This window comes from Trachinotus anak, unplaced genomic scaffold, assembly GCF_046630095.1.
Source record: "Trachinotus anak isolate AG129_WGS33_773 ecotype Australia unplaced genomic scaffold, CSIRO_AGI_Tana_v1 ptg000025l, whole genome shotgun sequence".
Lineage (NCBI taxonomy): Eukaryota > Metazoa > Chordata > Actinopteri > Carangiformes > Carangidae > Trachinotus > Trachinotus anak.
In genome coordinates this window covers 21,720,676-21,735,000 of record NW_027273876.1, presented here as the reverse complement: position 1 = coordinate 21,735,000, position 14,325 = coordinate 21,720,676, and the positions used below count along the sequence as shown (strand labels likewise).

Here is a 14,325-nt window from a genome sequence, read left to right as displayed (position 1 = left end):
TGATGTTGAATGAGAAAAAGCAGTGAAGTGATAACTGTGCAGATGAACCAGCACAATCCAGCAGTCACACACATTCTGCTGTGGGGCCAGTGTTGACCAGACCTGCTGGACACAATGCAGCCACGTCCTCACACACAGCTGCATGGCAGTGCACCGGCCCACACCCACCCAAGTGACGGTGCCTCCTCCACACTCTCACAGCGACCTGCCCTGTACCCACTCGCACATAAACAAGCCCTCAGAAACTGTAGTAAAATGTGTTTTCTTCACTTCAGGGTTTCAGATAAGCCTGACGGGACTTTCCCAAAGTAAGCAAGAGACTCTCACTCGAAGCACACGACCTGTCTGTGGGAGCACCTCAGTAGTCTGCAGCGGTTTCCTTCCCTCGCTGCCTCTCAGCTGAGAGAGCGCCCCGCTGCCTCATGACTCACCTCCACATTCCTCACATTAGATTGGGATGAAGCAGGTGAAGTGGGACCTCTGTAAACTACTGAGACGGCCTGTGTGGTGCTCTGGTAGTTGGGGAGTCTGTCCACTGTTCACTGCTCTGACCTGTCACAAATTCAGTTACGGCCGAGGAAGATTCATTTGCGCCGGGGCTTAAAGTTTGAGAGCTGGTTGAAGAGGGCAAAGAGAACTCAACACTTAAACGCAGCACTTTAGGAGAAGCAGCCAAAGCTTTAATCAGGTATTTCCTGGAGATGCATCAGATGACACTTAAATCAGCTTCAGCTGTAACATGTGACTTGAATCAGTTTAAACCTGGATGAAGTGCTGCCTGAGTGTTGGGTCACTTTGATATCTGAGGGAACTGTTTGCACTTTTTTTTAAAAAGTTCTCAGTAGAAAAGTTCAGGACGGGGGTTCCCAATATCAGCAGCCTGCAGAAAGGCTCTGTTTGGATCTGCTGCAGCAACAGAAGTGTAAAGAAAATTTGAATTACATATTTTAATTGGACCAAAAGGCAGCTCGTAAAGCTGAAGGACCCGGTGCAGTGCCGGAGTATTGGGAACCTCTGTACCTGTTGGCGCTTTGCTTGTGTTCTAAATGCATCGTGTGCTTCCTCTGACCCTGAAGAGCTTGAGATAAACCACAGGTCTGAGAACAGCTCTCAACAGACTGAATCTCTAAATTATGGCGACGCCACCACAGTTCCACCATGGACCTGTCGGTGTGATTCAACTGTGCAGAGTCATATGAAAGTTTTGTGGCATAAATTCCTGAATAATTCTCACTGCACATGTGCAGTGGAGGCTTATCTCAAGTGTGCGCAGATGTTCCAGAGAAAAGAGGAGCTTTGGTCACACTGTGTGTATCTCTGCCTGCACAGCTGGTTGAACCCAGTGTGGTGTGGGGGTGTGTGGTGTGGGGGATCTGGATCTGTTTCTCTCTTTATCCTGTCAGGTAAACGTAAAGCTCTGAAGCTCAATTTTGCCAACCCTCCAGTGAAACCCACCTCCAGGCTCCCGCTCAATCCGACGCCCCCCTCCTTCCAGAACCCTCACATGTGAGTACAGACGCTCGGGACAGGTTGTCATGGCGACTCATGTTTCATCCAGACATCAGGTGTATCCTGTGTTTCAGCAGCTCCCAGGAACGAGTGCGTTATTTAATTTTTATGTCCTTTTATAAAAATGACCATTAAAGGAAATCTGATGATGGTTCATGGTCAGAAACGTCACTTGGTGCCTTCAATGTCAGCCCTGTAAGTCAGTGATTCTCAACATCCAGGCTTCAACCCAGTACTAGTCCTGGGGGCCCCCCCAGGGATCTATCACTGATGTTGATCAGTTAATCTGTGATCGATAAGTTGCGTTGTTTCACATGATATTTAAATAAATTTGAATTTGCTTTTCTCCTTCGGTCCATACACAGTTAACAGAGGAACCATCTCACTGAACTGACAGAAAATGTTCCTCAAAGCAGAAGATTATTATTTTTATTATTATTAATATGAAGCTTAAATCTACTTAACTTAACTCCTTTTCTCTGTGTCGTCACAGAGTAAAAAGGATGCCCACATTTTTACTTTCAACGAACTTCCTGCCAAACTTCACAACAAAAGCTCAGATTTCATGAAGCTGTGAAGGTTCCAGGTTCACGGAAGCTCAGGGATCACTGATGAAATCTTCATCACAGCCACAATAATCTTTCATGTATGTTCCCCTCACGGCTCCACACTGTCTCTGTCTCTGCTCTTCCTCCTGCTCTCTCCATCCTCCTCATCCTCCAGAGAGCGTCTGCGGACACACAGCATCGAGTCGTCGGGGAAGCTGAAGATCTCCCCGGAGCAGCACTGCGACTTCACGGCGGAGGACCTGAGAGACCTCGGGGAGATCGGGCGCGGGGCGTACGGCTCCGTCAACAAGATGGTCCACAAGCCCACGGGCCAGATCATGGCTGTGAAGGTGACCCGCTGATAAACACACCTGACCTGGAGTTACCTCATCCAGTGACTGATCACTTCAAAACACAGACTGAATTATCTCCATGAAACCTCAGAGACGTTCGCTTCACTTTTTCATGGCTGCACACCGGCAACAGTCAGAGCCGGAGGTTTTATGGTTTCCTATTCTCATGAACGTGATACTGAGGGAACTTCAAACATTCACTTAGACTCAGAGTTGAACTGATTAGAATTTGGTGATTAAAGGTCAAGGGTCAAGGTCACTGTTACCTCACAAAATACTCTTTAGGTCACAACTCATGAATTCATACATTAATTATGACACATTTTAACTCAGATGTCTGGGTTTTATGTGCATCCACACTAACACCTGAAAACACACACACACACACACACATGAGCATCACGTACACTGGGCACGTGCGAGCCGGTGTCAACAGGAAGTGGCGCCGGCAGGATTATGTTTCACAGTACACACAGGAACCGCCCTCTGCTGTAGGTTTCCTGTAGGTTTCCTATGAGACGGAGACCATGAAGCTCTGATTAGCTTCATGCTTCTCAAAGACCAACCAGCAACCAGCTGCATCACAGGCGACATGTGCTGCTGTTCACTATAGTGAATATCCCAGAGAACAGGTTCCCTCATTCAGCTAAGGAGACAAAGAAAATCATAAAAGCCACAGAGTGTTCAGGATTACAGCGGCCGGCGCCACAGTAAACAGGAAGCAGTTTGTCTGATCTGCAGTTGGTTAGTTAGATTGTGATCATACTTCCTGTAACCTGGTGATTGGTGGAGACGTACGACCACACTGAGCTGATTGTAGCTGTGAAACTGAAGAGTGGCTCATGATTCCTCAGTTTTCTCTTCTCAGTATTTGGTCATTTCTAGAAGCAGACGACAGAAAAGCGGCTGGAGCTGATGAGGTCATGGATTTATTCTGCTGATTGATCGATTTGATATGAAGCAATATACGAGGCTTTTTAAGACCAAGATGAGTCTGAAGCAGCTGAGCGGCTGATCAGTGGATTGATCATGTGGTTCAACAGTCGATCACAGCAGCTTCTTATCAGCTGGTTAAAGTAGAAACAAGTAGAACTCTGTGATCAGGAGCCGCGGACTGAAACCTGACACTTTACCAGACTCATCTTACACTCGTGTCACAGTTAAACTGACCCACAGCTGAGGCGATTAATCGATCGGTTGATCAACAATAATCAGCAGTTATCCTGATAATCAATCAGTTTCTTTGCTCATTTTTCAAACAGAAACAATAAAAAAGCCTGATACATGTGGTCGTGTTATTTCCAGTGTCAAGACACACACAGACATCAGCTTCAGACCACTGATCCATTCATCAAAAAATAATCTGCAGGTTAATCAGTGATTTAGTTTGTAGCAGCCACAGAGGAAAGACACAGATCTGTGGTGAGGTAACGGCGCCTTGAACCCATCACTGCAGGTTGGATGGTTGCGGAGCAGACGTGTGAACGAATGTGTGAAGTGTGTGTTTCTGTGTCCCTCAGAGGATTCGCTCCACCGTGGACGAGAAGGAGCAGAAGCAGCTGCTGATGGACCTGGACGTGGTGATGAGGAGCAGCGACTGTCCCTACATCGTTCAGTTCTACGGCGCTCTCTTCAGAGAGGTCTGACAAACCCACACGGTCCTCAAACGCACCACCGTCACCTGTCTGTGGTCACGTTCTACCTCCTAAAATAGTTTGTGCTTACATCAGACTCGAGCTGATCATTCAGTGATTTTGAATATCACAAGATTTCTCACCATATGTGATGTTTATATTTACATTATGTTTCTAAAATAAATCATTTATAACGTGAATTCTTTATGGAATAATGTGGTATGTCTTGATATTTGGGCTCAACTGTGTGGAGATGTTTGGATCTTGCCCAAGCCTCGTTTACGTTGGAGTAACATTATAGATCCTCTGACATCTGATTGATCATCAGTCGTTTAAAGTGACAGTGACGTCGAGCAGCTGAAGGTTTGACTCTAACCTGTGACTCTGTGTTTCAGGGCGACTGTTGGATTTGTATGGAACTCATGTCTACCTCATTAGACAAATTCTACAAATATGTATATTGTGCATTAGATGACGTCATTCCAGAGGAAATATTAGGCAAAATAACATTAGCGGTGAGCAGAAGATTCTCTCTCTCTTCAGATGTTGGTTTCAGAGCCGTGTGTGTGGTTAGAAAGTGACCAGAGTGTTTTTGATTTTGTCCTCAACAGACCGTTAAAGCACTGAACCACTTAAAAGAAAACTTGAAAATAATTCACAGAGGTGAGTTTGTGAATTTTATCAATATTCATACCTGATACTGTTGATCTAAAGTACGACTCAAAGGCCTGTTTCAGCCTGACAACCGTAAAATCATGTGGAATTAATTTTATTATAGTAATATCTGAACATTTTTATTGGATTTTGAATTGAAAACCTGGACTCAGACAGAGTCTCAGTGTTTTATGAGGTTTTGTGTGTTTCTGTGGCTTCAGACATCAAACCTTCCAACATTCTCATGGACCGAAAGGGAAACATCAAGCTGTGTGACTTCGGCATCAGCGGTCAGCTGGTCGACTCCATAGCCAAGACCCGAGATGCAGGCTGCAGGCCGTACATGGCGGTAGGTCCTGTGATCAGCAGTCAAATTCACAGGAGGCGATGGTGGGAAAAGTTTCATGTCCAGAACGTTTCAGTGCTGGAGCTTCATCAGGTTAATGTGGCTGTCAGCCGGCAACCAATCAGATCACCCCGCCTCAAAATAAAAGTCAATAGACATCAGTTCACTATAGAACAGTTTGTGATCTAATATATAAATGATTGTAAACTCCACATAGTGACAAGTTGAATAAATAGGTTTATATGAAATAAATACTGCGTCAACGACACACAAAGATGGAAGAGGGAGGTCTATCAGGTCCTGGAGTGGACTGAAGCAGCTGGATCCACAGCTGGATCCACAGCTGGATCCACAGCTGCTCTCTGGATAAATATCACAGTGAATCTGTTTGAACCTTCTCAGGTGAATCAGTGAATCTCCTGTTACTGAGATTAAGACTTTTATTGGTGACAATCAGATGATAAACACAACATTTAAAGCCTGTAAGCCTAAAGATGTAAGAAGGTTGGAGCATCTGTAGGAAGAGATGGAAGAAATCCAGTATAGAAAGAAATATGATGAATATTGATGAATGATTTCTACACATGAAACTGAACGAAGACATTTAAGACTCAGTGTCTTTACTTTCTATAAATATACTGAAGTGACAGCCAACGTGTGTGTGTGTGTGTGTGTGTGTGTGTGTGTGTGTGTGTGTGTGTGTGTGTGTGTGTGTGTGTGTGTGTTCTCAGCCTGAGAGGATAGACCCCAGCGCCTCCAGACAAGGCTACGACGTCCGGTCTGATGTGTGGAGTCTGGGAATCACCCTGGTAACAGCATCTCCTCAGGTTCAGCACGAGTCGGTCGACCTGGTGGAATACGTCTGTTTAAAGTGTGTGTGTGTGTGTTGTTGTTGTTTCAGTACGAGCTCGCCACAGGAAGATTTCCTTACCCCAAGTGGAATAGTGTTTTTGATCAGCTGACCCAGGTGGTGAAAGGAGAACCTCCTCAGCTCAGCAACTCCGAGGAGAGACAGTTCTCCCCCAAGTTCATCAACTTCGTCAACCTATGGTAACACACACACACACACACACACACACACACTCTTTCACGTCCTGGAGAAAATAAAATCTAGATTTTTCCAGCTTTCAGTCATGTCTCATGGTCTTCATCAGTGTTACTGAACAATTTCAACCTGGTTGGTTTGATTCCAATAATCAGCTTAGCCCCTTCAGAACGGAGGTTTTGAGTTTAGTCTCTGACGCGTTTGATTTTCTTGTTTTCCTGTGCAGCCTTACAAAGGACGAGTCAAAAAGGCCAAAGTACAAGGAGCTTCTGGTGAGTTCAAGGACCCTTCTGTACATTTCACCTTCATTTTAAAGTTGAAAAAGACCATGAACTGATTTAACAGTGAAGTGTCCACAGAGATGCAGAGCTGACACTGTAGTTCCAGCTGAATGTGTTGTCTGCGCCTCCTGTCACGTCCACGCTCTTTGTTTGGTGTTAACTAGTCGCAGGCTGATGAACACGCTTAGTTTAGTTTGAACAGTCGCTGAGAGAACAGGTCGTCGTCATCTGTTGTCAGGTGAAATCAGAGTGGAACAGCAGCAGGTCTGTGTTGTTATATGTCTGTTTGTTCTCTTGTGGTTGCTCTGCCACGTTTCCCTCCTCACACTGCAGCCACGAGCCCAGAGTAAAACATCCTGGTTTTACTTTGTCTTCCTCACAGCTCAGTCTCTTCCTGTCTCCACCTGCTCTCACACAAGAAGAAATGGAGAAATGATCCTGACAATAAAAAAAATCACTTCTCTTTCAGGACTTCTGTGGCTTTGAGTGATGAGGGGATTGATTTGAGGTTAAAACTGCAACATTCAGGGGTCTGAATACTTTCTGAACGCTGTGTTTCTCATTCTCCTTTACATCAGATTAAATATCAGATCAGCTGGTCATGAGGGACAACAGCTGGACAGACTCAGGACGCAGACGATCTCTTGTCAGACCAGCAGCTCCTCGGTTTCCTCTCTCACCAGACTAACACTGTGTCTCTCTCCCTCAGAAACACCCCTTTATCCTGATGTACGAGGAGAGATTCGTGGACGTCGCCAGCTACGTATGTCGCATCCTGGATCAGATCCCTGCCTCTCCCATCTCTCCGATGTATGTGGACTGACTGAGTTAGGCTGTGGGGTGGTGGGTGGGCGGGGGGGGGGTCACCCAACACACAGTGGGTGGGACACTAAGCTTTGTGATGCGACGCTTGACATCTTAGCCCTCAGAGTTACGTAGGATCATCTGTTTATTCACTTGTTCCAAAGAAGAAAGGAACCAAGTCCCAACCGCCCGGTGCAATAAGATGAATATTGTAAATGAAACCTTCACCTCGTTCATATCATCATCCATCTTCAGCCAGAAACACTTGAAGACAGAACGTTGTCTTAGTAAAATGCTTCTCTATGTGTGAGGGAAAAGAATCTACAGATATAAAGACATTTACTTGAACTCAAACACAGAATCTACCAAATAAAAAGTTGACGCTCACGACGTATGAACAAAAGACGCCTATTGGGTTGTACATTGTGGACTGTATGTATGCATATGTGTGTTCACCTCTGATATGTTGACATGTACAGATGTTCCCGACAGACCCACTGTCCAAACACACACACACACACACACACACACTTCACGCAGTTTGTTGTCGGCACCTTCACTCGTGGTCAGAGGCTGAGGATGCAAAGTGTTCATGGACGCGCTGGTGTGGCTTTGCTTTTTATCGATATGCAATCTGTGAGAGTTTGTCCAGACGTCTCTCACCTCCACAGCGAGCCACGGGTGGAGCTCTCGTCACGTTCCAGTCAGACAGCTGAGCGTTGGGCTGATGACGGATAAAAACCCAGGAGGTCGTTTAACAACACTTCTCACTTTAAAGGTGCTTTTGCAAAGTCCTTAGTGTCAGATAAAAAAAAAGTCACGTATACAAATATACAACACACATGTACAAATTTAACTTGTAATTTCCCAAGTTGCAAAAAAAAGTTCCCCCGTGACCCTGAAAGGATCCACTGTGTGGTTGACGAATGAATGAGTGAAAGAAATGTACAGCTGCTGTTCTCAGAGCTGTTAAATTCAATAAGTTCAATCCACTTATTGAATTGGAATCTAATCATGTTAACCTCTCAGCTGCAACGTGAGCTGACAGGAGCTCAGCACAGAGGATATGAAATGTTGATTACATGTTTAAACTGAACGAAACCGACTTACTTTAATAATGTGACAGGATGAAACTGATGGATTCTCTTAAACGTGACGTCAGATCGTTTCTGTGCAGAAAGGAGACCGCTCACTTGGTTTTGATTGAAATGTAAAATCTCATATTTCATTTCAGACACGACAGAATGAACTTTGATCAGTTACAGCTGATTTGATCTGCAGGTGTTTGTCATTGTAACTGTGAGAGGAAAGAGTTGGCGCTAAGTTTAAGAAGAGAAGCTGCTTCTCTTCACCAGTAACAACAAAAGCTTTGTTCGCTTCGGAGCGTCCCAGTTCTCGCTGGCGTGGAGCCTCATCAGTGAGCTCTCACCCCAGAGCGCACGGACCCGACGCCACGTTTGTTTCAACATAGATGAATACACCAAGTGATGGTGTTGAATCAGACAAGGAGCTAACGTTAGCATGTTTGTTTGGAGGTGGTACAGTGGTTAAAAATCTTAATGTTAATAATAATGTGAATATTTTCGGATTAGAAGAATCCAGACAGACCAGGGCTGAGTGTTGTTTCATGGCCTTCTGAGTTTTTCAGTCTTCACCGACAAAAAAAGACATTTCTGCAACTCAGATGCAGAAACCGGGGCTCAGCCACTCGGACGTCTCCCGGTGTGGAGGACCTTCCGGCTCGGCCCCTCAGTGTAAATGTGTTTGTATATAGTGCATCTACTCTGCTGTCCCCGGCAGGTTCTGCTCCACTGCTCAGGCTCAGCCCTCAAACACAGACGCCATCATTTGAAGCGGTGACGAGGTTTGAGGCCGAGCGTGAGTGCGGCCTGTCACAGTCCCACTGCTCAGCCGCCGCCACGCGCAGCAGTGACCGCGCTCCAGAGGCTCGGGAGCAGGTTTCCTGTTGAGAGTAACGATGCTGCTGAACGACAAACTGTCCGCCAACCACACAGCTGTCAGGAGAGGGGGGAGGCCGCTCCCCGGACAGTGACTGCCCTTTGACCCTTCAGGTGACCGTGAACTCGGCGTCTCTCTGGCTTGCACTGATGACAGAATGTTTCCACACCAAACCATGTGTTACTCTTGGGACGTGTCTCCGTAGTCTAAAAGCACGTCCCCTCACCTGTCCTCCCCCTCCGGCGCTGATGGACTGGAGTTTACCGCTCTGGGCCAGGTGACGGGGAGCGGCAACTCTGAGACTATTGAGACCCGGCCTCTGTTATTCCGTCTCACAAAGCCACGCCCACCAGGCGAGGGCGCTGACGAACATCTCTCTGAGTAACCAGGCCGTCTGTGAGGCCGGTGACCCCCCCAACACCGGGACGCTGTAGAGACTTGTAATGTAAATGCGTGGAATTATTTATATTTTCTGTATTGTCAACAAATGATACGAGTCCGTATGGTTATTATTTTTTATCTTAAAGGTGGAGTAAATGATTCTAATCAATACACTTTCTGTCAAATTCAGAAATTCTCGTGCACAGGACACAGGGGGGGGGGGGCTGGGGGCGACGTCGGGGCGAGTGTCCTGAGAGAACTCTGTAGTTTGCCACAGACGCGCTGATGTTGGTGTGACGTTAGCTTAGCAGCAGCTGTAGCCACAGTTTGCTGTCGCTGTGTGTCATGGTGTTTATCTGTACGTGTGAAGGGTTTTAAAGCCTCACCTTCTAGCACAGGATCATTTGATTGGATGCTTAATTTGAAATGCTCGGCCAAGTAAAGTTACTTTCCTTGTTAGCTTAGCTATAAGCTTAGCATTTTAGTTTTGTAAAAACAAAATCTAAACAACAAACTGTTGTGTTTTGGATGTTGGACGTTTTGTGTTACACGGTTGGTTTTGACTTTAATGTCGTTTAAGATGCTCTGGACACCATTGTGTTTGGGGGCGGAGCCTCTGAAGGAGCACTGAAGGGAGGGGTGTGGTATTTCTCCAGAATCACTTACTCCACCTTTAATGTGAAGAAAATACGTTTTTAGACTGTTGTCATCGCTGATTGACTTTGTTCAGATTTATAGTTTATTTATGGCCTTTCCTTCCTCATACACATACATGGAGTTTGATTATATCACAGGAACGGCCGCACACAAGGGGCAGTGTTAGTGTTGTACCTTAATAAAGTTGGGTCCTGCAAAGAGGCAGATTAAAAAACTTGTATTTCACAAGCTCCAAGACGAAAGAAAAGTTTTACTTAAAGCTCCATGACACAGGCCTCTACAGATGTCAGCCATGTTGGAAAACGGGCTCCACTGTCGGCGAACTAGACGGGATCGTCGTGGTTTACTCGGGACAGTGACTCATTACAACCAAGATGGTGAAGATGCATTGTCGACCAGACAGGATTCTCTCTGTGGGAGGTTTCTGTCGGCTCTGTTCTTTCCATTTCATTTCTGTAAAGCGAAATGGTGCAAACCCCAGAGAAAACCCACAGACACATTCGACACGACAGAGGAAACTGTTTCAGTGCAAACAGTTTCCACATCTGTTTGTTTCTCATGGGATGTGTTTCCAGGAAGCTAACTTACCACTGGTGAATATGAATCTCCAGGGGACACGTTGTATAAATTGCAATTTACTAGAATGTTCATATTAGATTATAAGATAATATTAAGGGCAATGAATATTATATTGTATCTTTATCGAGGGTTACAAATAAAGTTCCCATGGAAAAGATGAAAAGCTTTTATTGTGTGCTTCTTGTGAATCAGACATAAATAAAAGAGTAACTGCCGACTTCATTTTGCTGTGATTAGTTTATTGCTTTTCTTTCTGTAGTATACAGGGATGCAGGCAAATACTGTTTTTACAATAGTAAAGCAAGTCAGTGGCCAAGCAACATGGAAGCTTCTGTCACGTGTTTGTCTTTTCTTGATTAGGGAAAATGGATAGAAGAAGATATTCTTAGAAAGGACAGAGAGTAAAGAATATCAGCTTTGTCACAAATTCAAGATGGCCGTCAATACCTACATGTAACCAAAGAACCCATTTAATAAGTGCAACACTTCATAAGCAACAGAAACAAAATATTTGGTCGAAACAACAAAATATGAGACCCACGTTTACAGAGGACACAACTGCAAATGCAAGAAATTTATTGGCCAACGCACTCACAGCAATAGTGTCACATTTTGGGAAATAACACATAAACCGTAACTAGATGAGAAAACCGACCTCCTCACCAGTCCACCTTTACAGCCTCGCTGTGTTTCTACAGACTGTCACTAACTCTGTCAGAGGAAAGGCTTCTGTAGAAGAGCTCAGAGCTGAATCAGACTACAGGCTGGAGGTTAGTGGTGGTGACGGTGAAGTCATGTGACCGTGGTGTCGTTGGTTTAGAGCCTAACATGAGCTTTTTACTGCTGCTGGTTGTGTTTAGGCTTCAAACATCATAAAGTGGAGTCATTAGTGAAGATGATCCTGCTGAACCAAACCTGTCAGGGTCAGAAACTGTTGCTGATTTTCTCTGATCATCCAAAACACAACGGAGAAATCCTATTGGCTGTTAGTGGAGGAACCAGGTGATGATGACTTCAGGGTTGGACCACAGAAATCCGTCATCCCTGCAGCTCTGTGTACTTAGCTGTAGCTAGGAGACTGTTAGCTTATGATAGCATTAAGAATGGAATAATGACCAGTCTGGCTCCGTCTGCAACAAAACACAAACCAACACCTCTAAAACAATCATTTGTGGTTTTATGTGTCAGGTTCAACTCAACAATTAGTGAGCTTTAGGAATGCTAGCTACCAATAAGATACTAGGGTAAGCTAATCTAAGGGAAAGGCTAAAAATTAACAGTGAATGATGGTTAACGCTCATTGTGACCTTGTGTACAAGAGGGTTAAAGAGAATTAAGTACATTAGAGGAGCCGGTATGCAGACTGGTAACAAGCTTAGCAAGGTAAGCTAACGGGCTGCTAGCTGTAGCCTTATATTTAGCAGACAGCTACAGGAGTGGTATCAATGATCTCATCTAGCTCTCAGTAAGAAACCCGTGTAAATCCCAGAATGTTCAACTATTCCTTCAAGTTTTTACATGTGTGAAAAACAGACACTTACTGACTAAAACTAAATCTTCAAAGGTGTGTTTTTAAAAGCGTTCACATTAGGCTAACTACTGTGTGTCTAGGCTGGCTCCGGTATGTGTTGTGTTAGATGCAGTATTCACAGTAAAGGTCTGAATATATTACATTTTCCTATTCACAAGTGCTAATAATGGGCATTTCCACTTCACATGATTCTTTAAGTGTTTTCAGAAAGCATGGCTTTTCAAAGAGGTTCCTTCACTTTGCATCACATTTTTTAAGAGAACTGGTTTACGAAGAAATGTCAAAAATGGTGGCACTGGAGTTTTCCATTAAATCTAAAAAAGAGCCCCAATCTGTTAGGAAGGAATGCCAGTATAAATACAGGATAAAATATAAATATAAAAAACACAAAATAAATAACTGTGATTGGCCTGAAGATAGAGAGGGTGAAATTTATACAAATAGAGATGAAGTTGCATTTTTGTCTGATTTTGAAAAACAACTGAATTAATGTTGGAGCTTAGTGTATTAATATCTGTCAATGTCTTTCAGGTAATAGTAAATTTATATAAAATTGTAAAAGGGGAATTGGTATAAAAGTTGTATAATAAAATAAGGCACAGTTTGTCTTCCAATTAAAACGGTAAGACATTCATTTCTGTGGAGAAAGAGGCCAAATAGTGAAAAGAAACTCGTATAAAAAAAAAAAAAGGACCTTCAAAGGAATGACAACCACTTGTACACACATATTCTAAGTTCAAGCAAACTGTGACAAATGTGTATTAAGCTAGAGGTGCACAGTGAGATTTTTTTTGTCATATTTACATCAAATGAGGAGTCGCTTACATAATACACTTGATCTGTGGTCCGTGTCCGTTCCCACGCCACTGACAAAATATGCAGACGTCAACTTGTCTCTGTCAGTACATGTTATGATATTTACAAAATGGCCACACTAAGCATTCCAATTCACCTTGTAATTCCTTTCGTTTTTTTTTCCAGTAATACAAACACAGACTCAGAAAGTTTACAATGATTGTCAAAATGTGTCTTCAAGTCTAGGTGGCATAACACTGATGTTGCATAAGGATAATGTAACGACGTCCTTATGTAGTCTAGAAAATCCTTCATGTGTCCACTGTCATACTTGTTTGGCAGTTGTGCGATCGTGTCCAGAACCACGGGGTCTCTGGATTCTGGGTGTGACGACGACATAAGAACCTCGTCTGGAGAAGATAAGTCAAAATATAAATCTCTGGTGTAGGCAAACAGTCTAACATCCCACTGGGTGATAATGAGGAGTAAATTCTGGCACTTGGACTGAAGCTGTTGAAGGAAGACCTCAGTTGTTCTTTGGTTGTGGGCAGAGCTGATATCAGCTGGGGGACGGCTGATGGCACTTGGGCGGTGCTGCTGCTTTCACCAGTGCTCCAGGTGGAGGTCCATGGCAGAGTTCAAGTTAATGTCTGTGATATCCAGAAACTCTGTGTTGAAGATGCTGGGGCCAGTGGGCGGAGCCACACTGAAGGCCGTGGCTGAGCTGGGCGGCATCAGGTCCAGCCACTCCATCGTTTCCCACGGCGTCTCGCTGAACGTCATGCTGACCATCCCCTGCACCTCGGGGAAGGCGGACGCCTTGGAGCTGACAGGCGACAGCGGGGTGTCCATCTGGTCTCTGCTGGGCAGAAGCTTGTCCTGCGGGGGGTGGTGAGGATGGCGGTGGTGGCCCTCTCTGTTCCCTTCGTCTTCCAGGCCCCCGTCCTCGGTAGCCATTTTAAGAAGGGCCACTTCCCCTCCCCGGCCAACCGGGCTTCCCAGCAGAGTCTCCAGGTGGCTCTCGGTGATGTGATTGGCCGAGTGGTCGTAAGGGGGCTGGGTGGGGTAGAGCTGTTCATAGTGACGGTGGAACCTCGGGATGAGGAGGCCGGGACACCCTGAGGACACAGTAATGTGAGGCACAACTTTGGTTACAGAGGACCTCTCCCTCTCTTCTCTGGCGTTAGCTGGCATCTCTTGAAGAGGAAGAGGAAGAGGAGAGGAGAGAGGGTCACGGCAGGAAGTGGGA

General features: G+C 45.0%; 2 protein-coding genes across 23 annotated transcripts in view; one reads left to right on the top strand and one right to left on the bottom strand.

Annotated features, from left to right (window-relative positions):
- Positions 1-10,972, top strand: part of map2k4b (mitogen-activated protein kinase kinase 4b) — a 16,635-nt gene extending 5,663 nt beyond the window's left edge. For 2 of the 13 annotated variants that reach the window (XM_071462173.1, XM_071462167.1), the window contains 12 exons: positions 276-308; positions 1,446-1,506; positions 2,233-2,407; positions 3,931-4,050; positions 4,440-4,559; positions 4,656-4,707; positions 4,920-5,047; positions 5,776-5,853; positions 5,946-6,094; positions 6,316-6,361; positions 7,080-7,180; positions 8,975-10,972. In XM_071462173.1, coding sequence (XP_071318274.1) covers positions 276-308; positions 1,446-1,506; positions 2,233-2,407; positions 3,931-4,050; positions 4,440-4,559; positions 4,656-4,707; positions 4,920-5,047; positions 5,776-5,853; positions 5,946-6,094; positions 6,316-6,361; positions 7,080-7,180; positions 8,975-9,026 — 1,115 coding nt within the window. In that variant the 3' untranslated portion in view covers positions 9,027-10,972. Of the gene's footprint in view, positions 1-164; positions 1,507-2,232; positions 2,408-3,930; positions 4,051-4,439; positions 4,560-4,655; positions 4,708-4,919; positions 5,048-5,775; positions 5,854-5,945; positions 6,095-6,315; positions 6,362-7,079 lie in introns of those variants that run through there. The other 11 variants (XM_071462165.1, XM_071462162.1, XM_071462168.1 and 8 more) reach the window with 7 other exon arrangements.
- Positions 10,969-14,325, bottom strand: part of myocd (myocardin) — a 114,942-nt gene continuing 111,585 nt past the window's right edge. For 8 of the 10 annotated variants that reach the window (XM_071462148.1, XM_071462150.1, XM_071462153.1 and 5 more), the window contains one exon: positions 10,969-14,272. In XM_071462148.1, coding sequence (XP_071318249.1) covers positions 13,680-14,272 — 593 coding nt within the window. In that variant the 3' untranslated portion in view covers positions 10,969-13,679. The remainder of the gene's footprint in view (positions 14,273-14,325) is intronic. The other 2 variants (XM_071462149.1, XM_071462154.1) reach the window with 1 other exon arrangement.